At 45.0% G+C, this 27,868-nt stretch overlaps 2 protein-coding genes across 7 annotated transcripts in view; one reads left to right on the forward strand and one right to left on the reverse strand.

Annotated features, from left to right (window-relative positions):
* Positions 1 to 27,868, forward strand: part of Ldlrad3 (low density lipoprotein receptor class A domain containing 3) — a 233,982-nt gene that overhangs the window by 190,148 nt on the left and 15,966 nt on the right. The window lies entirely within an intron of this gene.
* LOC132649039 (uncharacterized) lies at positions 18,629 to 27,709 on the reverse strand. Of its 5 annotated transcripts, XM_060371865.1 has the most exons (6): positions 27,485 to 27,701; positions 25,387 to 25,425; positions 24,783 to 24,868; positions 21,448 to 21,734; positions 20,469 to 20,556; positions 18,629 to 20,223 (listed from the first exon to the last, which is right to left on the reverse strand). In XM_060371865.1, exons 1-6 carry the CDS (start codon positions 27,575 to 27,577, stop codon positions 20,151 to 20,153), a joined length of 666 nt encoding a protein of 221 aa, XP_060227848.1. In that variant the 5' UTR covers positions 27,578 to 27,701; the 3' UTR covers positions 18,629 to 20,150. The 5 variants fall into 5 exon arrangements, 1 of the variants encoding a protein (XP_060227848.1); XR_009587445.1 differs by lacking the exons at positions 21,448 to 21,734; positions 24,783 to 24,868 and having other exon boundaries at positions 18,629 to 20,556; positions 27,440 to 27,709; XR_009587444.1 differs by lacking the exons at positions 21,448 to 21,734; positions 24,783 to 24,868 and having other exon boundaries at positions 18,629 to 20,556; positions 27,485 to 27,704.

Genomic DNA, 27,868 nt, shown 5'->3' on the forward strand with positions numbered 1-27,868 from the left:
CTGGGGAGGGCACAGACTCAACACAGGTCGTTAGACTTTAGTACCCCACTGTCTGAGGAGCCAGTATCCCAGGCTTCATGAGGCGGTCTTAGGGATATCCTGGCATCTTCTTTACGAGCTGTTTTCTGAAGATCTACCTAAACTGAATGAAAATGGACTAATTAAACGTGGCCTCTTTGAATAGCCTGCCATATTTCTAATTACAGCTTTTTTTTTTCTCTCCTGAGAAGGTAGCTGAATATTGTTTTGGAAAGTTGCTTAATTATTAATGGTTAGATAACACTTGGAAAATGTACAGTGTCATTAAATTGTTAATAAGAATGCCTTGTAGGGAGATAGGCACCAATTGTTCTCTCTCTCTCTGTTTGTGTGTGTGTGTGTGTGCACAGGCACGCATGCATGGGCACTCACACATGTCCTTAGCTCAGAGAGTGCCCTAAGCATCAGAAATGGCATGTCAGCCTGACTGACTGTACCTTCTAGAAAACACAATTCCTTATCACAATTCCCTGTCATCCTGATGTGGCCTTCACACTGGTCCAAGCTGCATGTAATAGAAAGGAGGAGCCTGTCTACACTGGTCCAGTAGGAACAGCTGGGCACAAAATGTTGCCTGTGAGAACTGGGAAAGGTAAATTGATCAGCTCTCCATAGGAGCTGGCTCCACATCCCTCCTGCTTTGAAAGGGACCTTGTAGGGAGGGGGGGGTGAAGAGTGAGGTTGTCACTATCACCCAGTACTTTGAAGTTACGTGTTCATGCACACTTACAATCACATTTGCATAAACCTACAGTAACATCCAGTGAGAGGAAGTACAAAAATACAGTATAATATCTTGGAGTCTTCTGCATTTGATCCTGTGAACTTAAAAAGAAATGTAACATCAAGATTTTCTCTCTATTGGCTTTCACCCCAATGAAATGGGATGGTTATACTCCTGAGAGACTGACTTGTCTTAGCTTCCAAAGTTTCATAAGATTCTCTTCACTCACCTGTGGACATTTACCTTCAGTTACCTTCAGTACCTACAGACCTTGATGTAACCCATCTGTAAGCAAGCCTTGGTGGCCTAACCCACCTTCACTTTCATCTGCCCTCTCCTGCATCCTTGGGAAGACATTCCTGGAATGACTAGAGGCCATGTGTCATCATTTAGTCACGATAGCTTTTAGATTTTGTTTGCAACTTAAAAAAAAAAAAAAGCTGACATTTAAGCATTAGGCAAAGAGACAGTCTAAGACAATTGTCGGGAGGCTGCCAGTTTTGAAGAAGCACCAGGAATTTGGAGGAAAAGGAAACAGGCTTGATCAGGTTGGAATGGAATTCAAGAAATGGAGTCCTTGTTCACTAATAATGGCTTCCATTTTTTTAGTACTTAAGTGTATCAGGGACTAGACTGAGCATTTGAGGCGTATCACTGGGGGCATAGTGAGGTGCCATGGTGAGTGAGACAGAGGTTAAGAGATACATAGAGACACAGTAGTAGTCAACAGACTCTTCACAGGCTACCATGCGTGGAGATATAGACAGCAGGTACTTTTACAAAAAAAAAAAAAGGTTAATCAATGATGGTAAATTTCCTCAAACTCAAAGCAAAAGTATGTTTGCTTTTCAAATAAACATTTGCTTTGAAACATTCAAAAGTGTCTTAACGTCTTTCTTTCTGTGATGATAAAATGTCCTGATTAAACCAACTTAAAGGAGAAAGGAGTTACTTTGGCTTACACTTGGAAAGATGCAGTCATTGTTTTGGAAAGACACGAAAGCATGCAGGGAAGGCATTGTGGGAAGAAAGGAAGATGGCTGAGTGTACTTGAACTCAGGAAACAGGCAGTGAACAAGAAGCTATACCAGGCTATACCACAAGGCTCTCCCACAGTGCCCCAAGTCTTCATGTGAAGTTTTGCCTTTTCATGGCTCCACAGCCTCTCCACCCATCACCACTAGCTAGAGACCAAGTGATCAGACACATAAGCCTCTGTGGGGTGGGAACATTTCACATTTAAGCCACAGCAAAAATACATAATGGTTTTTCTGTCTAAAATCCTATCAGATAAAAATATGTTGACCAAGACATAGGGAAGAATGCTGCCCATCCTATCCTGCTACTCTGAAGAGGAAATGTCCAATCACTGAGGCAAAATACTAAATCTAGTTTGGATAAAAGGAAAAGTTTAGCCCTGAGGTTCACGCAGTTTCACTATTGGTCAAGGTCTGGGTGACCTTGTTATCACATACCTGTTTTCACACATTCCTAAGATTGAACTTAGTCTTGGAAAAAAATCAAAAAGGTATGATTAACACCATAGAATCTGTATTATAATAAGCATCTACGGTAAACCCTGTTCCATAAAGTCATTTAAATGTCCTATACTCCACCGCACCTCTTGTCTATTAACCTAATGTCCAAAATGTTCCTATTTTTGTGGTTCACTCTGCTGTTTGTAAGTAATTTCTCCTGCACATCTTTCAGTTCGTTTATTCTCTTTTTATCTATGTCTAATCCACCATTAAACTGCTCCATTGAGTTTTTCATTTTAGTTATAGTATTTTTCATTTCAATGCATTCTATTTGGTTCTTTTTCTGGTCTATTTCATCTTTTTTAAAAAAAATAGCTGCCTGTTTATTCCCTGTAAATGGATGTATTTAAGCTTTTCTTTCATGTCTTAAAAACATAGCCACATACAGATGATTTGGTCTGACAATTTTAGTGCCTGAAATAAGTATCTGTTTCTGATGTCTGCTGGTTCATCTGGTCGCCTCATGGTCCTTTGATTCTCCAAGAGTTGTGGGTATTTTTGATAGTGTGCTATGCATTGTGCTTAACAAATTGTTTGTGAGGATTTTGGAGTATTTGGAAAAATGACTTCATCTAGAGAGATGGAAGTTGGCTTCTGCTGGGTGGCTAGGAGGCTTGCCAAATCAGTACCTCATCAAACCAAGCTTGTAACGCTCCCGTGACCTCCAGAAAGGGCCGTCCCAAGGTGTGTCCTCTACGATCCAGCCACCCATGATGATGAATTCTTCCTCATGATCCTTATACTTCTTGCAAACACAGCTACCCTACAGTGCCCTGACCGAGGAGAAAGACCTTTACTTCTAGTTTGGGGTTTTTATTTTGTTTTGTCTGGTATTTTGTTTTGTTTTTCACCCAAAAAGTTTGCTCTGTGGAGTCCAAACACAAAAGACAGCCTTCTTTCGAACTCTTTGCTTTAGGTGAGCATCTTGTGTTCCTCTGTCAATGGCAAACTGGAAGTTCAAGTTTTATTTAAACTCAGCTTTTAGGCCCATGAAGGAAAAGTGGCATTGCTTGCCCAGATCAACACCTACTTATCTTTTCCTTTTTGCTGTCTCTTCAGTGATAGTAAGATACTTTTAAATTGTTCTTCCAGAACTTTTGTTGTTGTTTTACCCCATTGGATGAGTTGTTTGAATATGTCCCCCTGCATAGAACCAGAACTGGTCTATACTCTTGTTCAGTCTATTCTGGCCTTGGGATTAGAAGGCCAGAACAGAACCTCTATCGTGGCCTGCTCTAGCAGGGACCACTTACTGACCTTTACCCACACCCTGAACCTCCTACATCCCAGAGTGCCTCTGGGACTCTCAGCTAAGAGAGCTGAAAGCAACAATTAGTTTGGTGTGTAATAAAGACAAGATCAGCCTGTGCTTTTAGAAGGAGACAAAGGGAATCCATAGATGGAAGGCCTGAGATGCTAGGAGTTTGGCCAGTAGGACCCTCCACTGATCAGCTCCTCCAGGCTGGTCTTCCCTCTCTAAATCCTCCTATCCAACTCCGTGCTAAATACAGTTTGATGAATGTAGTAGCTCAGGGTGGCCTGCGTGTATCACAGAAACTGATGCATGCAAGTTGAAAAAAAAGAAGTCTGGTTGCTTCATTGAAAAGTGGGTAGTCGGCCTGTGCCTGGTCACTGTCACCCTTAGTTTTATTATTCCTTCAAGTGGATTCATTGGCCTCTTGAGAGGGAGTTGCCACCAGTCCTGAAGGATGTCTCTGTCTGCCCTGTTAGTGTATGCCCTTCATTCTGCTCCTGAAAGTCACTCCAGAAAACACCCGTTCCTCTTCACCTGCAATGCCAGATTTTATCAGCCAATTCCCCAGAGAAGAAACAAGATAAAAACCTCTGGCTATAAAGTATGGTTTTGCACTCTGCTCTGTTGGTTTTCTGTCTAGACAGAGCTAAGAGACCCCTCTGTGGCCCTAGAAATACCTAGAAATGGCTGTATATTTACCTCTTGATAAGAAAGATGGACTTGACATTTTTATGGTTAGGCAGAGGCCACAGAGCCCAGCAGAGAAAGTAATAGTGGAGAAGTCAGAAGGGGACACAGACCTTAGCACCCGCTCCACTCTAAAGAAGTGCAACCTCACAGACACAAGAAGACTCTAGAGTCCAGACCTCCCACTCACTTTCATTTCCTTATGCTGTTCCGTGCATCTCTGTGCCTGCGTTCTTCATTGGTGAAGTAAAGGTAACGGTAGCACCAAGTGGTGTTAGAGAGGTAGACCATTTGATGTGCTTGTGGTGTAGCAGGCACTCACACGGATGAGCTGTTAGGATGATTATGCTAGCCCAGAGAGACCGTACAAACGTGCTGGCAGTGTCTACAAAATGCTTCCCTGTTCAGTGAGTCACGGGAGCTAACAGTCCCATTTGGAAAGGGGCTTGTTTTAGAGAATTGGTCCACCTCCAAAAAGCTTTCCAGCCCTGAATAGCGTTGCCAGACTGGTTGCATGTATGATCTAGGATCATCATGTTCATTGGCAAGACACTTGTGAGCCAGCAAGCCAAGAGACACCCAGCGTAGCTGTACACAGATTCAGGAAGTCCCTGGAAATACAGGTATAAGATTGGATACCAGGAAGCAGGTCTTGGCTCAGGATTAATGAGATATGGGGTATGGAGCTCATGCCAAGCACACACTCGTACACCTGAGCATGATAGAGTGAGCTCATCCCCACATATATGGACATCTGCACCCATCTGGAGGGGGTGAAAGATTATTTCCCTTGTTTGGGTTACCTGGGCACAATGTATTTTTCAGAAGCCATTGAACTATATGCACAGAAAGTGAGAATTACACCACTTTTTTAAAAAATGAATTATAGTGGAACTTGTGTAGAAGTATAGGAGGTTGTTATGACCCAAGGCACAGCATCAGTGGATACTCGCTGGAAAAGAGTACACCTGCTTACCATCTCCAGCACGAGAGTCTGAGTGACATGACCCCCACTTCAGCAAACTGAAGTGGGACCTGCTCTTCACTCTTGCTCCATTTCCCCCTGGCTACTGACTACCTTCCTTTGAAAAATAGGTAGAGACTTCACTAGATTTTATTTTCCTTTGTACTGTTTTTATAGATGTTTGATCTTTCCATTTTTAAAAACAGAAATAACATGTGTGTTTTCGAGACAACTCAGAACTGTGAAAAGATGGAGTTAAAAAGAAAAAGTCAGTGTGCCACCCCTCCTAACCTCTTTTGCAGAAGTGGCCACTGTACTGTGGTCAGATGTCAACCAACCCTTTTGTATGTATGTATGTATGTATATTTATATGTGCAATGCAAACATAGATGTATAAACACCCACGTGTGATTCTTATAGGAATGGCATCGTACTGATGGTTCCCACTCTGTTGCATTTTAGCATTGGGCATCTTTTTGTGAAGTTACTTTTACTGCTCCCATTCCATAGTTTTTTGATGACTGAACTATTCCACTGTTTAGATAGATGTACTCGCTTTTTCCAGTGTTGCTGACCTCACTCAAGATGGCAGATAGTTCAGTTACGAAACAGACTCATTGTGGAATGGGCTCCCTGCAGAAGACCCTGTCTTAGATTCTGGGCATGTTTGCTTTGAGTGCCAGGGAACCCGGCTGGCTTCAGCAAATGCCATCAGTGGCGTAAGAAGACCGAGTCACTTGTCTGTGTGACTGAAAGACATTCTTTTGAATGCCACAGGATGATTTATGTGATTCCTGGAGATAGGCCTCTCTCCTGAAGACAGACCTAAAGAACTTTAGGTTGAATTCCAGGCGATGAAAATGAGGTTTTAAGCAATAGCAAAGCCTTGTGTTTCTGCACTACTTTGTGCTTTCTGAAGGGCTTTTACAGCCATTATCCTGTTTGATCCTGCTAAGAACGCTGAAAGTGTGTAGGGCTGCAGTTTATTATCCTGAGGCTACAATGAGACCAAGTATCACAAGGAGCAGCAGTCAGCTGGAGTGTTAACCCCTCTGTTTCTATCCGTGGCCCCATGTTCTTCTCTTAATGGAAAGCATGCCATACCTGGTAGAAACTGGTAGCCACCTCACAAGAGGAACAGAATCCGCTTAATGTCATTGCTGCAAAGCCAGGTGCCCTAGACAAGCAAAGGAGTTAAATGGCAGGATGACGGGGTCTCTGCCTCAAAGACTATTCCCTTGAGACAGCAGCTGGAACACGCACATTCCCGTTTCCTCCTAGACATTCAATAAAATGGCTTTTTAAAGGGTAAATCTGCCAGAGGGAAAAAATAGCCACAAAAATATGGAAGCTAGAAAATAAAAAGATGGGCAGAAACTGACTTTAAACTCGGGAAACAGAATCCTAGGCTGGTGTTTATGGGATCCAAGAAGCCACCAGTTTTCTTCTAGATAGCCTGGGGATTTCAGCCTGGGATAACTGGAAACAAAGGTCAAAAAAGCAGGAAGACTTGTTGAAATTCCCTGAACAAGCCTTCATGCTTGCAGCTCTCCTCTCTGCACCAGGCTGGAAGCCAAAGCTCGCTCTCTTCCGAAGGGAGAGAAAAGGTGTGCAGACACCGGACAGGTAGCATGGCTCAGGGAGGAGACATCTTTGTCAAAACAAGGATTTGATGCAAGTTCACAAAATAAAACTACCAATCTTTTTTTCTTTTTAAGTTAGTCTCCAGAACAGAGTTTAGGAAAAGATCTGTGGGGAAATTCACCAGTTTAGTGGATCAAATATCTCCAGCTGATTCGCCTGATTGGGAAGCCCACAGTCAATAAAAACTTGTTTAAGACCCCCACACTTAAAACTGATAGGCCCAAGGCCTTGACAGACAGTTCAGTGGTTCAGAGTGCATAGTATACTCAGAGATTAGTGTCTAGCCCAGTTGTCATCAGGAGGCTTCACCCAGCAACTGGCGGAAATTGATGCAGCGACCCACAGCCGAACAATAGGCGGAACTTAAGGAATCCTGCAGAAGAAGGGGAGGAAGGATTGTAGGCGCTAGAGGGTTCAAGAACACCTCAAGAAAACCCCCAGAGACTACTAACTGGGTCCATAGGGGCTCACAAAGACTGAGCAGACAACCAGGGAGCCTGCGTGGGACTGACCTAGGCCCTCCACACCTGTGTTACAGTTCTACAGCTTGGTTGTCATGTGAGACTCCTAACAGAAGGACCAGGGGCTGACTCTGACTCTGCCACCTGCCTACGAGACCCTTTCCTTTTACTAGGTTGCCTCCTGTAGCCTTAGGAGAGGAGGTGCCCAGGCTTACTGCAACTTGATATGGCAGGTCTAGTTGATAGTCATGGGAGGCCTGCCTTTTCCTAAAGAGAAACAGAGGAGTGGATGGGGTAGCATAGATACTGGGAGGAGAGGAGGGAGGGAAAACTATGGATTGGGATGATAGATAGATAGATAGATAGATAGATAGATAGATAGATAGATAGATAGATAGATAGGAAAAAAAGAAAAAAGTGCATAGTGCAAGGACCCAAGTTCATTTCCCAGCCACCTGAACCTCCAGCTCCAGGGAGTGCAATGCCAGGCCAGAGTCTGGCCTCCGCAGTCACTTGCACCCATGTGTGTGCACACAGACATACACAAATACTGCATACGCACACATACACATACTCATGCATGCATGCAAACCCATGAGCACATTCATATACATATGTATGAGAAGAAGAGCATCTTGGAGGACACAGACCATAACTGAGGCTCTAAGAGATAACTGCAAAGTTGAATCTTGAAATAAAAGCAGGATGTTCTCTTCCTTTTTAACTCAGAGAGATGTTAACATATTAAAAGTTCTGGAGATCAATTTGAGATTATGTCCCAGAAAGTACAAGATCACAAAGGAATAGAAAATAAGACAGAAACGTAAGAGAAATCAAGGACCTGGTTAGTAGATTTACATCCAAATAGCTGGAAATTCTAGAAAGAAATTGAAAACCATTTCTCGCAAACTAAAAGAACAGTGCTTTTTAGATAGAAATGTGCTCGTGAGATTTCATCAGTGAATGCCTATAAACCATGCTGAGCACATCATCATGAAACTTGAGAGCACCAACGGGAAGAAAGACATCCAAAAGTGTCTGGAGAGGGCATTAAAACGCAAAAGCCTAAGCAAAAACAGGTCTTGTAGAAGGGTACAAAACCCAAAATGATATCATGTATTTTAACAACATGGACATGAGACTAACCCCCAAGCAGAGACTTTTGTCCTAGACGCCATACCGTGAAGAATCTCTCAGATGGTGAATAGAGGCCTTCCAAATAATTACTAAAACCAGGGGAGTAAATGGAGAGAAAGACACGAGATGAGGGTAACTGGAGCTGCAGCCCAAGTGGGAGTGAACAGGGCCAGCTGGGGTGGCGATACAGGGCATTCCAGCGTGGCTGCGTGCAGCAGGTCTGTGGAAGCCCCAGCTCCAAGCTAGAGTGAGCTCATAGCTGGGAGTGGGTTTCTCTGTAAAGCAAATGACAAGATATGTAAGCGTGTGCACACACACACCACAGCTCCCACGCCAAACTGAATAAGCTAGGTTATTCTTGAGCTAATCGTGGGTAACCTTGGCCCAGGAACACAAATCCAGGCTCCTCCAAATACCACATTCCAACATGGTAGCAGCTTCATGATAATTTTATAGTTTTAGAGTAATCATAACTCAAAACACCTTTTTTTTCGTTTCGTTTTTTATTTTACAAGTGTGGATATTTTTCATGTATGTGTGTAGTACCTCTGGAAGCCAGAAGAGGGTATCAGATTTTTTTTTTTTTCTTTACTAGAGTCACAAAATTCTGTGATTCACCATGTGGATGCTAGGAGTCAAACCATAGTCCTTTAGAACCAACCTTCCTAATGCTGTGACCCTTTAAATACAGTTCTTCATGATGCGATGACCCCCAACCATAAAATTGTTGTTGTTGTTGTTGTTGTTACTATTGATTTTCAAAACAGAGTTTCTCTGTGTAGCCTTGGCTGTCCTGGACTCACTTTGTAGACCAGGCTGGCTTCGAACTCACAGAGATCCTCCTGCTTCTACCTCCTGAGTGCTGGGATTACAGGTGTGCACCATTGTTCCCGGCTCATAAAATTATTTTTGTTGCTACTTTATATCTGTAATTTTGCTACTGTTTTGAATAAGAATGTAAATATCTCTGTTTTCCCGTGATCTTAGGCTACCCCTGTGAAAGGGTCCTTCTACCCCACAGGGGTCACCACTCACAGGTTGAGAACCGCTGCTCTAGACAAACTGCCACTGAGCCATCTGTCCAGCCCTTCAAGACACCTTTTCAATACATAGGCGCAACATCAAGTAGGCAGTTAGACTGCGCACTGGGAGTCCAGCGTAAAAGGTCTAGTTGGAAGTTGGCATCTGTTCATACATTCCAAAGAGATTTCCCAATAGTCACAGAGATCTCAAGTCAAACAATGCCTGGCTCTTTAGGAGGACTAACATGGCCCGTTATATTTTGTGTGCCTAGGACATTCTAAGTCTCCATGATCACTGAAACTCTAATCAGTCAGCCTTATAGTGTCTAATATAGGCACAGCTCTTTCTGGGAATTTCACTTATAGATACATGATGGCTGAAGGTACACAGAAAGGAGATTGACAAAGCTGGAAAAGATGTGTTTGGATTCATGAGCAATATATAGCATACTAAACAAACAAGAGGGCTATAGGAACTGCAGAAAAACAAAAAACGAAAAATTTCCAGACGAAGTGTTTAAGCTACACTAGACTATGTGGTCCAGCTCATAACGCCTCCTTGCCGGAGGTAACAAAAGGAATGGGTAGGGAAAGTACATCTAGCCGGGGAGCCACAAAGGAGCATGGTGAGTATGAGGGCAGGAATGGTGATGAGTGACAGCTAGCTCCTTATCGTCCGCAGTGGGAAGACAGTGGGTAACTCCCAACCAGGACAAACCGACAGGAAGTAATATAAGCAAGGTACTTAGAGATATCCAAGGTCCCGGTCTCACTAAAATCAGGGGAATTGATTACTTCTAGGAGAGAGTCAGAGAATATTGTTAACTTTCATCAAGCTTCACACAGCCCTTAGACTCTTTAAATTGTGCACACACACGTAACTTGTTTGAAAAAAAAAAAAAGAATTCCAAAAATGCACTGGTGAGAGCCAGGGCCAGGAGCTGAAGCCACTAACGTGCTTTAAAACTGAGCTGTTAGAGAAAAGGCTCTTTCAAGTATTTTTGGCCATGCAACAGATGGCCTGGGCATGGCGAACCTCTCTGTACCCAGCACTCAGCTTTGGAGCCTCTGCAGTGATGGAAGCACAGATGCAAGGGTGACATTTCAGAAGCCTGTGACCTGACTTTTTTCTCTACAGGGTAACTGCAGGATGAGCCATTTATTGAAAAATCTAATTCTGAACATTTTGGTCAACCACAGAGCTGAGGGGGCAGCAGAGGTGCCATCCAAATGGGTCTGGGTCACACCCAGGCATCACAAGGCCCCTTTGTGGGCCAACTTAGAATGTGGCCCAGGTCTTCAAAGCAAAGCCACACGGTGCCTATCTAGGAGCCAAGTAGAATTGATTCTCTTTTTTTCCTGCTCTCCCAGACGGCTGGGATTCAGTCCAGGGGGTGGGTGGTAAGGCCGGCCTCTACAGGCTGCAAATGCAGACAGTGTTTCCTAAGCCAGCTGCCTGGCACCCTGTGGTGGAATAGCAGCAAGGCCCCTATCTGAGATGAGGTCGCAGGCATGTGGCCATCTACCAAGACTGCGGAAATGCTGGCACGTTCTCTGGGAGGTGGTTCTGAGCACTGGCTGCGCGGTCACACCAGACTGCTTTCTTCGGCCCAACTTGCTGCTCGCCGGGTGGGCGTGGCTGAGAGCATGCGACTTCACCATCCCGAGGCTGCGTCCCTGAGGTTGTGACAAACATCCTGTAAAACTGATATGTATGTGTTACTGGCCCCAACGTCTGCACCCAGGTGCAATTGGTTCCTACAAATGATTGGTACTTTCTTGCCTCAAATGTCCATAGCCTGTGTCCCCTTTCAGGTCCACTTCCTTCCTGCCTGGCCACCGACTGTCTGCTGAAGCTCATCTCATACTCAGCCACCAGAGTTTTTCCCCCAAATCCGGTTTTTATCACTGCCCATCCCTGCTGGGGAGCACTCTGTGTTTATAGGGCTAAACTCTACAGCCCGTTATTTAAGGCATTGTACCGCTGCCTCTTGCCTTTCCTTTACTCTGTCCAAGCAGGAACCTCTTTCCCTCTTCCTCCTTTGTGGTCGCTGCCTCTGCCACAGTCCCCTCCCCCAAATTCCCTCTTAAAAGTACCACTTAAAAATTGAGTTGCAATAAAATCCACTTTCTTCAAAAGATTCCCATGACACTTGCACCTTAATCAGCCCTTGGTGTCTCGATGGCTCCTGGAACTATAGGCAGCTCAGGCCTCTTGCAGATTTTCTGGCCAGCAAAGCCCCTGTGTGCTGTGGGAAAGGCCACTGATGAACTGGGTATCCTACCGCTGCAACTTCTGAGCTGAGAGATCCTGTGAATGGTGTTTGCTCAGCGATGTAATTCACCTGTAGGGAGGGGGACGCTGTAAAACGTGATTGCTGTTATCAAGAGACAACACCAGAAATTATTATAAAATAACTCACACATGTGGGGCTGGAGTACAGAGCACTGGCTACTCATCCAGAGGACCTGAGTTCAATTCCTAGCACCTGTGTGACAGTTCACATCTGCCTACAACTGCAGCTTCAGCGGATTTGGTGCTCTTTTATTTGGCCTATGGAGCAGCAGGCATGCAGGTATGGGTATATAGACACATATACAAGCAAAACAGCTATACATAATAAAAATAGAGAGCCTGGCTTGCCTTTAAAAAAATAATTTACAGCTGGCTGTGGCTGCTCATGCCTTTAATCCCAGCATTCATTTCAGGGAGTAGACGAAGGCAGATCAGTGTGATTTCAAGGCCAGCCTGGTCTACAAAGCAAGTCCGGCACAGCCAAGGCTACACAGAGAAACCCTGTCTTGAAAAACAAAAACAAACAAACAAATCACATACTTCTCTATCTCATCTGGCTTTTAGCTGCTTAAATGTTATTTTTCTTGCCTCTTGCTTTCATGTGTGTAGCTTGCTAATCACGACAGAAACCCGCTGAGTGTCAGGAGTGTCAGCCTCCCTCTCTGTATCAGTCAGTGTAGGTCATGCTATCGCATTAAATAGGCCCAAGACCCAATACTTTTTAGGGGAAAAAAAATAAGATTTATTTCTTACCCTGCAAGTCAATTATGGATTCATAGAACAATCCCTCTTTTCTTTAGTTACCCAAAGAAGGGGGTTACTCACGGTTATTTTACAACCCAAACAGGTCACACACCAAAGTCTACCCTGTAATGGCACAGGAAAGTCTGCTTCTGTAGTGTATCTGCAAAGAGACAGAGCCACCCTCACAAGCATCGCATCCTCCAGTAGCTTTGTGCCTGCACATGCTACTTTGCAACCTGGTGTCACCACTGCCAGCTGTCTTGTTCTGCCTCACATTTGGAGTCAGTGATTACAGACAGCCTGTTATCCAGGGGTCCAGGGGTCTCTCACTGCAGTCCATCACCTTGAGCTGCGTGAGCCTTTGTCTGAAGGCTCACATCCTTAAGCCTGAAGAACAAAGAGAGAACACTTCAGCCTGTCTCGGCTTGATTATCTTCAGCTCTCTTAAAGCAGTGTCATCGTGGAGGTAGGGATCCACAGATGTGTTCACTAAGCAGATGGTGTGCTTATCAAGCTATGTGTGTGGTGAGCATTAGTTCCCTTAGAATAAGTGGAAACCAACGCCAACATGGACCCTTGCATGCTCAGACTTGATAAACAGAGAAGACAGAAAACAGAAGTACTAGAGTATGGAGCTTATGGTGGAACACACAGCTAAGTTTGTATCACTTTCAGGAAATCTTGGGCAAGTTCCACACACAACTCTGCCTCAGTCTTACCTACCTGTAAAGTAGGAATGATGGTGTTTCTGTAATAGGTTTACTACAGTGAGGAAGACAGATAACCCCATAGAAAGCATTAAGAATGGTATTGGCATGCAGAAAGTCCATGTCGCCTACGATTGCAACATCACCGCCATTACCCGCGTTCACAATGGCAGTAGGTTTTAGAATGAGCCAGTAGGGACAGTTTCATATTTTCCTACAGGAGTCCTATTAAAATAGGCTATTTGTGTCATGCATTATCCAGGAAGCCCTACTTCTGTGGACTCGAGGCACCCCATGAAGACTGCCAATTCCAGTCACACCTGGCCTCTGTTTGTCACTGTGCAGGGTCTGACTAATCCCTTGTTATTGGCCATTTGTGTTGTTCCCACTGATCCTCTATTGCTGTCCCCCTGAAGTCACAGCAGCATCTAATCCCTTTCGAACATTCAAGGAGCTTTTCATTAGGAAGGCTCAGAGGCTAGGAAGAATAACTGAATAGAAAGGGAACATTGTCAAGCAGAGAGAAAATGACTAATGAGTCTGAAAGCCAGCCTGAAGTACAACAAAACAGCTTGCAGGTGTGATGCACTAGATCAGCGCCTGTGTGTGTGCAGGGTCAAATCATGGGTCATTGGGGTGGGGTGGGGTGGGGGGAAACGATGACACATGTGGCATACTTATTCACATGCATAAAGATACAAAAGGTCCAACTTGGATGATATTCCTCATGGCCGCCCATGTTATTTTTTAAATGCACCGTCTCTCACTGGTCTGGAGCTCAGCAAGCAGCCTAAGCTATCTCGCCAGTGAGCCCCAGGAGTCTGCCTGTCTCTGCCTCCTGAGCCCCAGGACTACAAGCACACACCACCACACCTGGCCCTTTCATGTTTCCTGGAGATTGAACTCGGGTCCTCATACCTCCCTGGCAAGCATGTTAGCAACTAACCATCTCCCCAAGCTTTGGGCTACTGTTCGCCAGGAAAAATATATCCCAAGCCCCTCTCTACTTCCCCACCTCAGTCACTGAGACAGTGAGATGAAGAATTGGACACAGAGCCAAGAACACAATTCTGTTAATACTCCATCTGTGCATAAAAGTCACTTTTGTGAGTCTACGTCTGACCTGAGTCAGGATCGGTCCCATAAAGGAAAGCAAACCACTCCCTACTGCCCGCCAGTCAAATGATACCAGAGTCCAGGATATAGGATGCCATGGTCAGCCCATCCCAACTTCTGCAGCCCATCTGCAGAAGTGTCCATCTCAAGGTGTGGCAGGGAGCATACCCCATCTAAAAAGCCGGCCTAATTAAATCCTGACAGATCCTGGGTTGTTTCACAGCTTCCTGGTAGCTGGATCTGCTTGCAGGCTCTGGCAGGGACAGATGCATCCGGCTTCACTGAGGTAGTTAATATCATTGGCGTGAGCCAAGAATGGTGGAAGTGGTGGGAAGCGTATTCTTTTCTTACCCTAAGACACAAAAGAACTGGGAGAGAGGTACAGCTTTCCATCCTGGTTCTAAAATGCTGAGAAGGGGTGGGAAAGGCATCAGTTCATCAACAACCAGTGAAGCACTCTTTTGTGTTTCATTTGTAGGCCAAGCTGACGCTGTGCAGTGGCTTCTGCAGGCTTTGAAATGGGGTGGCAATTTAACCACATCAAACGCATAATGAAGTGAGGCCCCGTCTCATCGGTATTCGTCCTGCCACTGGCATTACATCCGCTAATCCCAAAACAATAAGCTATGAGAAGAGGCTGCATGCTTTCTTGCTTGGAAATGAATGGAGAGGCCTGAATTAGGCCAGTTCCATCTCCTGCGTCACCCTGGCCCGGCGCCAGCATGTTGGGTTTGACCCAGGATGATTCATATCATGTGAAAAACTTAAATCAGGCCTGTCTGCCAGTGCGTACAGTCCTAAACTGTTAAATATTTCCCGATAACAGTGCATGTGGGGCCCTTTAGCTCCACAGACAGTCACATTCTGTTAAATCCATGCAAGCAGAGCCACTTCTTCCCTGTTTGTTTTTGTTTTTATTTATTTATTTATGAAGAATTGATGATGTCCCATTCCTACATGCTTCTACCCAAATCCCTCCTACAGCATACAAAGCACCTGGCGTCGTAACCTTCAAAATCATTACCCCTCTGGTCTCTGGGGCCTGGCTCTCTTGATGTAAGATCAGAAGGGCTTTCACGGGAAGAATTGTCTTTCTCTTTGATTAGCTACTTATGTGCAACCAGAAACCCTGCCTATATCCAGCTGTCGAAATTTGAGCCCCAAAGAGAATGGCCTTGAACCCTGCCGGTCTTTGCAGCCTTCTGCACTCGGGAAAATCAAACATGGGGACTTGAATGAATGCCCCTCCCCCCTTCTTTAGGGGAATCACTCCTGTCTGTATTAGAACATTTTTCCTGAAAATTTTACTTTGTTCCTCAGGGAGTGATTTTTTTTTTGTTTGTTTGTTTGGTTAGTTGGTTCATTTCCCACAATCTAAAAATGAAGATAATCTTTTCAGGATTATAAAAAAAGAACACAAGAACAACCTTTTACTCAACAAGTATTTCTCAGGCATCCCTGAGAGCTGAGTTGCATGCTCCATAAAGAGACAGTACATCACCCCTACCAGTAAGTGTGAACTCAGGAGCCCTTCTACCTGGGTACCAGTCTTGACTTTCTGTGCCTAGAATCTGTGTGAGCTGTTCTAAAGATGCAGGCTTTCTGTGTGAGAATTTCTATGTCAGAGACATAGGAGGTCACAGCCTTCTTACTGCATCTGGGGTCCTTAGTGTCGGGGACTTTCAAGTACATTAGCCACCTCACTGCTGTCCTTATTCCTGCTGCTATAGCAGAGACTGTTGCTGTCGTTGTCATTATTACGACAGAACAAAACATACCCACCGTGGTCCCTGTCCTGTAAAAGGTAGGCACTAGATGGATGATTGTAGTGAGAGGATAGTGTGCTATGAGGAAGGAGAGTCAGCTCTCTGGAAACAGAAGAAAAATTTTCCTCATCAGGATGTCAAGGAAAGCTTCCTGTGGAGCAGGTGATAGACTGGAGATGGAGGGAAGGATTCATTCTAACATAATAATTACAGAAAGTGCCTCTAGTTTACCCGTTCCGTGACCACCGCCGTTATCATTTTAGTAGCCTTCCAACATCTTTTTTGTGAGCAAAAGAAGCATGCACTCACACACTCACACATTTTTATCATCATCAAAAATGGCACCCTGCTTTCACAGAATGTATATTCAGTAGTGTGAGCTCTTTCACCAAGTGGTACAGGGCTGACATTTCTCTATCAGAAGTCAAGACCAACTTCTTAGGAGCTGACAGCAGCATGAGTCTTTAACTCCTGGGTCTCCTTGTCTGCCCATCACTCCTGCCCTCCGTGAGTCAGGATGGTTCTGCCAGAGGCAGGCCTCTGGGACCCCCACCTGACACTTTGCCACGTGGCTCGTAACGGCCTGTGGTCTGTCTGCAGGGCTGCTCCCCAGCATCCAGGCTCCCGGCAGCATATCATCATCGTGGGCAATGGTCCCCAGAAGCTCTGTGGCTGGGTCTGAACCCCTAATTTGGATTTGTGGTGCACATTTATGACTGGAATGCAAGCCTATATTTGCACATATGAGGAAACGTGAATACACAGGCACATCACCCACCTTCTTAAAATACCTCTCATGTCTCCATTACCTGAACACTGAAGGAGGCCTGTTAAAGGCTGTGCTCCAAGGATCATAAAGACCTCCACATTTCAAGAGCTTCTTGGAAGATGACTTGTGTGTCCTCGTTTTGCTGAAGGCTCAGATCACTAAAGTCACCTTTAAAGGAGATATTTTTATGGACTGAAAACAAGAAAGAAAAAAAATCAATGATTGTGCTTTGCAGCTTGCTCTCCTCAGTGACTCAGTAACTGGCAGGTTCATTCTTTAGCTCTGTGGTCTGATTGACGGCTTCTCTGTGCTCTCGGTGAGGGCCCCATTAGCATACCGTTATGGCTGGCAGATGCTTTGGTTCCTGCTCTATGGCCACACTCTGGCTCATTCCAGCAGAAGCCTAATGAATACCGAGTCTTAGCCTTTGCACCGTAGCTCCCCAGTTGCCTGCGTGTTGTGGGGTGTCTCCTCCACTTTGACTTGGTTTCCGCTTGGTATTGCTTTTTATTCTCATAGATTGACCCTGAGTTAGTCCAGGATGTGTCAGGTAATAATCAAAGGTCATTCAGCTAAAGACCCCTTTGCTCTGTTCCCAAGGCTTTCCCAAATAGCACAGGCTGAGTGGCTTGAGCTTCAGTTCATTCTTCACAGATCTGGAAGCTAAAGTCTAAGGTCCAGGAGTCTGCCAGTTTGGTCCCTGGGGAAGATTTGGTTGGTTTGTAGACAGCTGCCTGCTCACTGTGACCTCACTGGGCAGAAAGAGCTCTTCAGTGTCACATCTAAGAATGCCAGTCCCACTTTGAGGGTCTCCCCTCCCAACTCCGTATCAACTACACCACCACCCAATCGCCCTGCTTCACCAGCATCAGAACCTCAGCTTCTGAATCTGGGGATGACTCAGACACTATGTCATAACAAGCAGCGTGGGACTGAGCATTGAGGAGAGCACGCCACCATGAGACTGTGGCTAGCAGGAGTTAGCGTCTGAGCTGGCAGGATGGTGGTGGCAGGATGCTGAAGAGGGGTCACGGTGTCAGGGCAAGAGAATATTTGCACTGAATGCCAACTCGGCCACTAACTGGATTCGAAAGATTTTCTTGCTCTCTCCCAACTTGCCGTGTTTCTCTGTCAAAGTGGGGCAGTGATGCTCACTCCAAAGGGTTCCTGCTGGTGTCCTTCTCTCAGTGAAGAAACTGTGCTGGATCCGTTGTTTGAGTGTCACATGGCAGACAATATGTTAGGCAGGGAACTTAAATTGGACACTGATGCATGTATGTCATGCCAAAGGGCCCAGGAAGATAGACACCTGAAACATTCAAAGTACTGAGAACATTGGCGTTGGTCACTGCATCGTATTTTGAAGAGGAGGCCTGTTTGGACTTACTATGGACTGCATGTTTGTGTCTCCTCCAGAAAGTCACCTGGTACAACCCCCCAGGTTGAGGTGGGCCCTCTGTCATTATTGGGGTTAGATGAAGTCTTGAGAGTAGGACCCTCATGGCAGGATTAGTGTTCTTAGAAGATGAGACTTGGGAGCTGGAGAGGTGGCTCAGCAGTTCAGAGCACTTGTTGCTCTTGCAAGAGGACCCGGGTTTAATTCCCAGCACCCATGTGACAGCTCACAACAACCTATAATTCCAGCACCAGGGATCCAGTGCCCTCTTCTGGCTTCCTGAGGCATCCATATGCAAGTATACATTCATTCACATACATACACACAGACACACCTGTTCTCATAAAAAAAAAAAAAACGTAATTTAAAAAACATTTTTATTAATTTAAAATTTAAAAAAAGATAGTCTCAATAAATGTATCCTTACTGTTTCCTTACAGATGAATGAAAGTAACTCAAGTCAAGAAATTGCGAGAACAGAGTTCCATAACAACTGGGAGAAAAAACTTTTTTAATCATTTTACTACAGTATGTATATGTGATGTTTCTTAAATGCCTGGGTGCAGTTAGGCCTTGAAAATGGGAAACAGAGACAGTTGCTGAGATGACAGGTTTTCTGTTATAGCTTGACGTGAGAAACCCTGCTTTCAGCCTAGACTCATTACATCACATCCTTATGTATAAGAGGCCAGATCTGACAAGAGCTGAAGGTAGGTGGTTGGTGATTCCTCTCCCTTATTTTTTTGTGTCTTTTAAATTAATTTTCAATTAGGTTTTGAAAGGACAAAGTATAAAATCGACTAACTTGCAATTAATTTCAACAGTAATTATGCAAAAATTCTAGGCATGTGAAAGATGGGGAACATGGAATAATTAGTTGTGGGCTTTTTCACTACTGTAATTACAATGATGAATACGCATGAGACCATTTGGGAAAGGAACTCACAGCAAGCAATTGTGGGTAATTAAAGTTTTAGCTGGCAGTGCTGTGTTGTAATCTCTTCACACCGTTAGCGAAGTCTGCCCAGACAAATAACCCCCCAAAATACAAAGCCACATTGCCATGATTCGTTTATTAATGTTGTGGGTTTCTAGTTTCTTTGAGCCAATGGGGTACCATGCATGGCTGTCCTGGGTATGGCCTGAACACTAATGTAGAAGATTTTTATGGCAAGAAAATCAGCTCAGACTCTCTGTGGTTATCACTTGGTTTCAGTTCATCCTGCCATTAAAGACCTCTCTTTTGGTAGACATTCCTTTAGGGCATTCTTACGTGTGATACTGTGTATGGAGATTGGAGTGCAGCCACAGTATATAATCACGGCACTTCCTATGGTGGAGCATGTGTTCACCATGGAGGTGTTATTGTACCATCCTTTTTGTGAGCCTTGCTCAGTTACTCACCCACTAAGTGGCAGGTGGAGATTTGGACCCTGGTCATTTTAGCGCTAAGACTACTCATTCACTGCCCTGTTTATCCGAGCAGAGAGAAAGAAGGAACCCATTTCAATCCCCACTGGAGATGACAGATGGCATTTACAACTCCCTTCTTTCCCAGAGTTGTGCTTCTAGCACAGACAGGCATGTCAGGAGTGCCCAGCCAGCAAAGCCAGGCCCTGAGAAGGAGTTACGAAGAATAACAGCGGAGGTGGCGAGGGTGTGCTGGCAGTAGTATCTATTAAACCATGGGTATCTATTAAAACCTTACACTGTTTGCCAGCCACTGTCCTGTTCTTAACGCCTGAGCGCTGTTATTCTTCATTTTACTGGAAACGGAGACTCTGGATTTTAAGTAACCTGCCAGGGTGGTAAAGCTAATGAATGAAGGAGCCAGGATCTACATACACTCAGGGCCAGGTGTCAGTGCGTCATCTTCAGCCCCTCATCAGGGATACAGGCTTCGTGCCCCAGGTAGGAAGAAGTCCCAACAGAGGTTGTCTTCAGCTTTGCTGTATGCTCTAGGAACCAAAACTGAAGTCAGAAATCTCAAGAAATGCCCTCTGGAAGGCTAGGAGGTGATGTTTGGATTCTTTTGGACAAAGAACTTTGTGGAATTCTCATAGGAAAGAATCAGAACAGCGTGGAATGTTTCTTGAGCTTCCCATTTCTGAGGATCTTGCCCCAAGGAGGTTGCTCAACCTGGGTCCCCTTTGAGGTCATTGGCCACCTCTTAGAACAGTGTGTGAGTTCTGAAGGCACTCACAGGTCACCAACGTGTCCAGCCTCGGCTTCAGCGGGTGCTGGCTGCACAGCTCTTCTCCAGTTCTCATTAAGCCCGATGGTTTTCAGTCCTTTAAAAAAAAAATGAAAAAGAAAAAAAAAATCTCATCATAGGCACACTACCAGACTGTCATTAGCAGAACAGGGAAGAACCTTTCGCCAAGTGAAGCAATTTCCTTGTTCTGTAATTAAAGCAATTTGGGAGCCGAATGTATTGATGAGCAAACTTACTGAAGTGAGACAAGTGGTTTTCAGTGAGCAAGCGTGTCAGAGGGAAATCAGAGGGTCTGTACAGAATGCCCTGCGAGTCTCCCCGTCATAAGCCTGCTGTCACAAGTGGGTTATGTCTGCACCATCTCTGTAATGCTCTGTTGGAGGCAGCAAAACAGGGGTTCTGGGGTGCAGAGAAGCAAGCAGTTTTCTCTCTGCAGATATAAGCCAGCCAGTGGCTATGTGCACTCTGCTCACCTCCCCCCTGAACGTTTTTTTCTCCTAACCTTGCCATGTTGGAGGTTTTTGTTGTCGTTGAAGGGTGTTTGGTTTTTGTGTTTTTTATCCCCTCTGGTTCTGACCTTTAGGAAAGATTCCCAGGAGGTTATTTCAGTATTTTGGGCATTTCTACTCTTGGCTTATCCTATCAGCAATCTACAGAAGCCTCCCTGCCCACAAGGGTTAAAGGCTGCAGGTTGATGCCTGTTCTTGTGCACCTCAGCTTTCATGCTTTGAGCAGTGTCCTCCCTCTGAGCTCCCCAGCTCTGTCCCCTCTTCACTCATAAGTGACCAGGATTTTCTAAATCTAAAATAATATGTTTTCCAAGCTCCACTGGGACTGAAGATCAATATTCCGTTCGTTTGGCATTTGCTTTGTTTTTGATTCTAACAAAACCCATGGATTTAGGGTAAGTTAAGGCAGCAAAGCCTTGATCTTTTCTATAACTATTCTGGGCATAGGGGATTCTTGCCTTCAGCAGTGCCTCTCCATAGTCCGTGAGCACCAGCAGGAACCTCTAAGGCCAACTGTGGCCAGTCTTTTCCTAGGATGAAACGCCAGCATTCTGTTGAATCAGCTCCACTCATTCCCCTCTTTTCTTGATGAAACGTGGTTATTGAGGAATGGGAAGTAATGGGCTCCACAAGGTTAACCTTGCAGTTCAGTGTTAAACTTGTTGAAAGGCTTATTCCTAAAACACGGCGGGCTGCGGTGAGGGTACTTGTGTGTACAGATGTATGTGGCTGAGCACACATGCACCTGTGAGTGGAGAGAAACCACAGGTCAGTCTCAGTGCTGTCCACCTTGATTTTTTGTTTTTTAATAAATTCTCCGGGTTTTTACATTATTTTTTAATCTTAGTTTGTGTATATGTGTGGGCACACGGGTACCATGGTGTAGGAGTCAGGGTCAGAGTACAGTTTGGAGTATTTACTTTCCTCCCTTCACCATGTGGGTCCCAGGGATCTAACCCAGTCCTCAGACATGGCAAAAGACCCTCTCAGTACTGGGCCATCTTGCCAACCTTCCCCTTGATTTTTGAGAGTCTGGGACCTGGATCTCCCCAGTTAGGCAAGGCTGGCTAGCCAGTGAGCCACTGGGATCTCTGTCTCTGCTTCCCAAGCTCTGAGGCTTGTATCACTGCACCCAGCTGTTTTGTTGTTGTTGTGTTCAGTTTGTTTTGTTTTGTTTGTTTGTTTATTTGTTTGTTTGTTTTTTGTTTGAGGGGAGTTCTCTTTGGTTTTTCCAGACAGGGTTTCTCTGTGTAGTCCTGGCTCTCCTAGACTCACTTTATAAACCAGGCTGGCCTCGAACTCACAAAGATCGACCTGCCTCTGCCTTCCTGAGTTGTGGGATTACAGCCAGGCGCCCCCACGTGCCCAGCTTCTTACTGGGTGCTGGAAATCAAACTCACTTTACCAAATGAGCTGCCCCGTTGCATCTTACAAGGCTTCTTTTATGCACAAGAAGCAACATTGGTAGTAATGACACAAACAGCTAAATCTTTGCATTAAGGCTCAGAATGGGGGCTGGGGAGATGGCTCAGTGGTGAACAGCACTGGCTGCTCTTCCAGAGGACCCAGGCTCAATTCCCAGAACCCACATAGTAGCTCACAATTGTCTGTAACTCCAGTTCCGAAAGATCCAGCACTCTCACAGAGACATGCAGGCAGGCAAAACACCAATGCACATAAAGCTTTAACAAATATAATAATAAATATTTTCTTTAAAAAAAAAAAAGACTCTGAATGGAAAGTTCTTCTGAAGCAAAGGAATCGGGAAGGTTTGATGTGTCTCCTCTTCCTCTGCAGGAATCTTTGCAGCTTAACAAGAGTGAGCAGCTTGTTTATCTGCCTTCAAACACGATGCTTCAGAACAGCTGGGGTTTAGTTTTGTCCTGTTGAGATCACAAGGGAAGTCTGTAATCATGACTGATGATGTGTTTTCCTCCTCTGAAGCCCATGAAAAATGCAATTAGCAAAGTCTGCCTTTATCTCCTGCATGTGTGTGTTCAATTAGTACAGTTGGATGGCCAGAGAGATTCTTGCAGGAGGGGCCTTGCTGGAATGAACCGAGCCTTGCAAACTCCAGATATACAAGTACAGAACACTTGGCATGAGCCCATATATGCCCCTCCTTGTAAGTACCATGCCCTGGCCCTTCAGTGTACATGTTATGTTGGTGTAAACAGCAGTGTCTCCTTTTTTGTTCTGGGCGAAAATATCACCAGAAGGGATACTTGGTGTATGAAAACAACAGAATTAAGCTAGACACCCTTGACGATTGGTCAAGAGTAATTCCTCATTTGCTCTGACTCGGAGATTCTTAAATGGGAGGGAAAGCTCATCGGGAGTCCAGAAAATTAAATCCTTATTAGAGAGGGAAACATTCATTCATGAAATCTTGAGTGCTGCTAATAGTGCCTATAATAGCTGATGCTGTGTGTGGTGAAAGTCAGGGCTGCTGGTAGATCATAAACCCATAATTTAAGTCTTATTATTATGGATTGGCTTTGCAGATATTATAGTGTTCCCAGTGTGTGGTGTGTGTGTGTGTGTGTGTGTGTGTGTGTGTGTGTGTCTGAGTCTGAGCTTGGTGCTTAGAAGTGAGAGAGAAAGACAGGTGATATCCACGACTGAGATGAGATTCCAGCCCTTGAGAAGTTCAAAGTCTTCTTGACAGAAAGCTGGCAGCTTCAGTAACTACACAAGGAGAGAACGCTGTGCCTTGACGTGCATCACGGCTTCAGAGTGGAGGCTGGAGCACGAGATGCTCATTTCTAATAGAGAGCTTGGGGAAATGTCAGTGAGAAAGATCAGAGAAAACATGGCTCACTGACCATTTGAGTCCTACAGGTTGACCAGCATGTGGGCAAGGAGGCCGAACTGGGGAGGATATACCAGGCTAAAAGAACACCAAATCTCTCTTTGGGCACTTAGATAAAGACATACCTGAGAGTCCTATAATGGTAAGACCAGCCTCACTCCCAGCTCTTCTCAAACATGATTCCATTTTGCTTCTGGCTTAGGGTCTTAGAGTTTGGGGTTCCACAAGTGGAACTCCAGTCTCATTTAAAGGTCCATTTGGGGAGAGAGTTGACCACCAAGCCACCCGCATAGCCATCAGCAGAAAGCAGGTCCTTGTGAGTTGCTTGAATGAAGGTGTCAGCCCCTCCCTAGCTGGCTGTTGACTGGAGATGCTGTTGAAATAAATGGCAGCATATCCGCACGAAAGACACACTACGGACTTACTGTACTAATTCTAGGCCTGGAGCTAGGAAATCCAATTGAATATGAAGCATCTTCTGAAAGCAGGACATTCCCAAAGGGAACAAAAACACTAAGACATGGAGTTGGAGGGTTTGATAGCAAAAGATTACATGAGCCAATCTAAATGCACCCTCCCCCCATGAACAGAGCTGGAACAACTCTGTTCCAGTAGAATAAACAACTCTGCAGTAGAATAAATAGTATCTTCGCCAGTCTCATGCTGCTGTAACAAAATGCCCATGAATTGATAATGATAAAGAACAGAAACGTATCCTCTGCAGGCTGGAGTCCAAGATCAAGGGGCCATAGGTTATATGTCTAATGAGGACTGATCCCTGCTTCCAAGATGACAGTGAATTACTTTTTTCTTTAGAGCTGAAGAATGCTGTGTCCTCAAGTGTCGGCAGGGTGTGCTCATCACAGTACATAAAACAGCTTTTTCAAGGGCCTTATCCACACTCACAGAAGAGCCCTTATGGCCTAAGCTCCTCCTAAAGGTCCCACCTTTAAATATTGGCACGTTGATGACCAGTCACACCTGAATTTGCTGGGGGGAAAGTCCGAGCACAGTGTTGGGATGCGGCTCAGCTGGTGCCTCCAGGGTACTGGATTGTTGCTCAGAGACTAGGATAAAATGCATGAGTCCATCTAATGCAGGAACAAGTGTGGAAGTCAGGAAATAAATAAGAGAAGGGGGATACATACTCCTGACAGAAATTTTCCAGTGAATGAAAAACAGACGCAAATGAATGAAGGAAATTGAAAACAGTATCACCATGGGAATAGCACAGTAATAACGACAGGTAAGATCCTTGATGAATGCTAAAATTAGTGGGGGGAAGCTGAATCAAAATCAGGATATTTGCATATTAAAGGCTTTCCCTCGAGATAATTAGTAACTACTGAGGGGAAATGAGTTCCAGGCCAGCCTGCATTACAGAGACAAGACAGGGTATCCAAAATCAGTATTGTTGTACCTTTATTAAGGGATGGTGTGTTTAAAATTACAGATATCTGCTAATGTGTGGACCCTTTATGGTAGGCTATAATAAAAGAAAAAAATGAGCAAAACAAGTGTCAGAGCTAATGGTTGTCTGCAGGGGGAGATGGTGGCTGAAAGACAGATCAGGGCAAAAGCTTACCTTTCTTGCCTTTTCAGCTTTGAAAAGTGCACACACAACCTATACAGAAAACAAAATCATAAATAAAATAGCTAGCCAGCATAGTTCTGAGGTCCTCAGTGTTCCTTGTCCATCCTGTAATGACTCCTCCCCCATAACAGTGACTTGACTCCCTGATTGAAGAAATGGCTCCTGTGTTGTTCCTCCACACAGTTAATTTTCCTATCACCTTGATCCTTGTGGATCGTGCCCTCTTCCTGCAAAGGCCAGCTTGGACCCTCAGTCAGTAACAGACAGGCTTTGATTTTTTTTTCACTTGCTTGTTTTATGCAGCCTGTTAATGTTTAAAATGTGTGCCTGAACTCCAGCCTGTCTTGGTTGTCTGGAGGGCTTTCAACAGGGATACATGGATTCTGAAGCGGCCCCAGGGAAACTTCGGTCTCATTTCCTCCGTAAAGAATCAAGCAGATAATATTGAATCCCTCATAGCCCCAGACCCTGTAGTTATTCATCTATTATGGAACAATCAGGTCCTGTGACCTCCTGCCCAGGAGGCTCCTAGTGTTGGAATGAAGTCTGAAGCGCCTTGTCTTAGAGAACATTAAAATGCCCCACCGCTCCACCAGCCGTCTTTTCAAGGAGCATAAATATGAAACATCCAATGAGAAGACAGGATCGCTCAGGCAGGCAATACTGCTCAGCCTCCCAGGGAGATCATGGCGGCAGAGAGCAGACAGACAGATTAATCATTCAAGCTTCAGAGCTGGTATTGAGACCAAGTTTGCTATTTCCTGTAGGAACATTTTAGTAGCTTGTTTCTGAGACAACAAAAGAAGCAAGAGCCAGCCAGGCATCCTGGTGCATATCTGTAATACCAATGTGCCAGAGGCACAAAGGCAAGGGGATTAGGAGTGTAAGGCCAGCCTGGACTATGCAGATGGACTGTGTCTCAAACCAGAATAGGGGGAGCAAAAGCCAGTGGAAAAGAGATGCATTTGGTCTCTCCCTGATTTCTTGATGTCTTTGTTTCTTTACACGGGTAGTTCTTTCTCCTGGTCATTATTGCCATGTTCTGCCTGCTAGACTTACTTTTCAGAATTAGCTCATATGTGGGACAATCATTCTGGGTTTTGTGAGTCCAAAACTCATCATCATGACTGTACTACTTCAACAGTGAAGCACAAAAGGTGCCCGAGGCAATATTCACAAATGAATGGGTATGATGGTGCATCAATAAAACTTCACTTATTTCAGACAAACAAACAAGTATTAGGCCAGACTTTTCATCCCTGGCTAGAGCATGGGTGCTGGGAGGCGTATGTGCCAAAATTCAGGCTGCAGAAGACTAAAGGGTAAGGTTTTAGAGACCTTTCATAACCATTGCTTGGCATTTCGGTTGGTTCTCCCAGGCAGTAGAACAGGAAGTGTGCTGTGAGCTTAACTTCTTCTGAAAAAGAACATCCCAGATAGAGTGTAAAGAATGTGGAAACAGTGTAGAGAAGGACAAGACAGGAAGTTTGAGGGACTAGCAAAGGGGTTTACTCGGTGCCAGCAGCCAGTAGTGGTCACTCGGACGCAGAATGAGGAAGATGGGCCCCTGAGTTGAACATAAATGAAAGCCCCCACCCAGTGTCCCACCGTACAGAGCCTCCATCTGCAGTGGCTGGCGGTGCCCTTGGAGGCTCCGTGTTGGGACCAGAGGGTATTTGTAACCTTGGCCACCCCCTAATGAGATTTCATGTGCATTGACTTAGATTTTTTTTCTCCCCAGTTTAAAGGGTGAGCCTTTTCCTGCAGTATTATTTGTGGGTGATTATGCCATACTCCCAGGCTGATCAAAGTACCCTGCTCCCGAATCCTGCTGGAGTTAGCATATTCTGCCCTGGCTGCTGTCACAGAAGGCTCAATAAACCATTGCATTGTAACTCAGCAAGCCTTATTACTGGACTAGAAACCAACTGACCATTGAGTTTAAAGAATGTCTGCTAAGCATTTAATTTTACAGCTTCCACCAAACACTCCAGGTAAATAGATACAGTAAGCAATAGAAATAGTAATTCCACACAGTCCTTACTCAGCAAATTCTGGGAGGCACGGATATTCATTTTAAGTTGCTTACAGGAGCAGCTGAGATGTCCGAAGAGGAATCCCACGATTGCCGAAGCTCCACCATGCTCAGAAGAGTGGAGTCCTCCCTCTGAGCTCTCACCATTGCCACTGGTGGGTCAGTTCATTTCAAGCCTACACACCTCCTGTGCTCACTGGCATTTGCTCTTACTTTGTTTAAGGCCGTTTTGTGGTCTGCAGTGGGAGCCATGGGAAGGGACTCCAGTTTTCCAAGCCCACAGCACTCCTCCCTTGATGTTTTTTTAAGTGATTACATAATTGAACAGAGTTCTGAAAAGGCCACCCAGGCCCTGGCTCCCAATTACCCTCATCATGAAGTCTTGGAAGCAATCTGAATTCCCATTAAAAAAGAAAAGTCCTCTTCCACCTTAAATAG

The sequence above is a fragment of the Meriones unguiculatus genome, chromosome 18, assembly GCF_030254825.1.
Source record: "Meriones unguiculatus strain TT.TT164.6M chromosome 18, Bangor_MerUng_6.1, whole genome shotgun sequence".
NCBI classification, from domain to species: domain Eukaryota; kingdom Metazoa; phylum Chordata; class Mammalia; order Rodentia; family Muridae; genus Meriones; species Meriones unguiculatus.

Excerpts from the sequence above, each read along its gene's own strand:
- LOC132649039 (XM_060371865.1), bottom strand. The coding sequence starts at position 27,577 with ATGGTGAGAGCTCAGAGGGAGGACTCCACTCTTCTGAGCATGGTGGAG. Across the intron at positions 25,426-27,484 it reads CGGACATCTCAGCTGCTCCT|GTTGTGTGTGCACTTTTCAA; the intron begins GTAAGCAACTTA and ends TTTTCTGTATAG. Across the intron at positions 24,869-25,386 it reads AAGCTGAAAAGGCAAGAAAG|TCTCTGAGCAACAATCCAGT; the intron begins GTAAGCTTTTGC and ends ATTTTATCCTAG.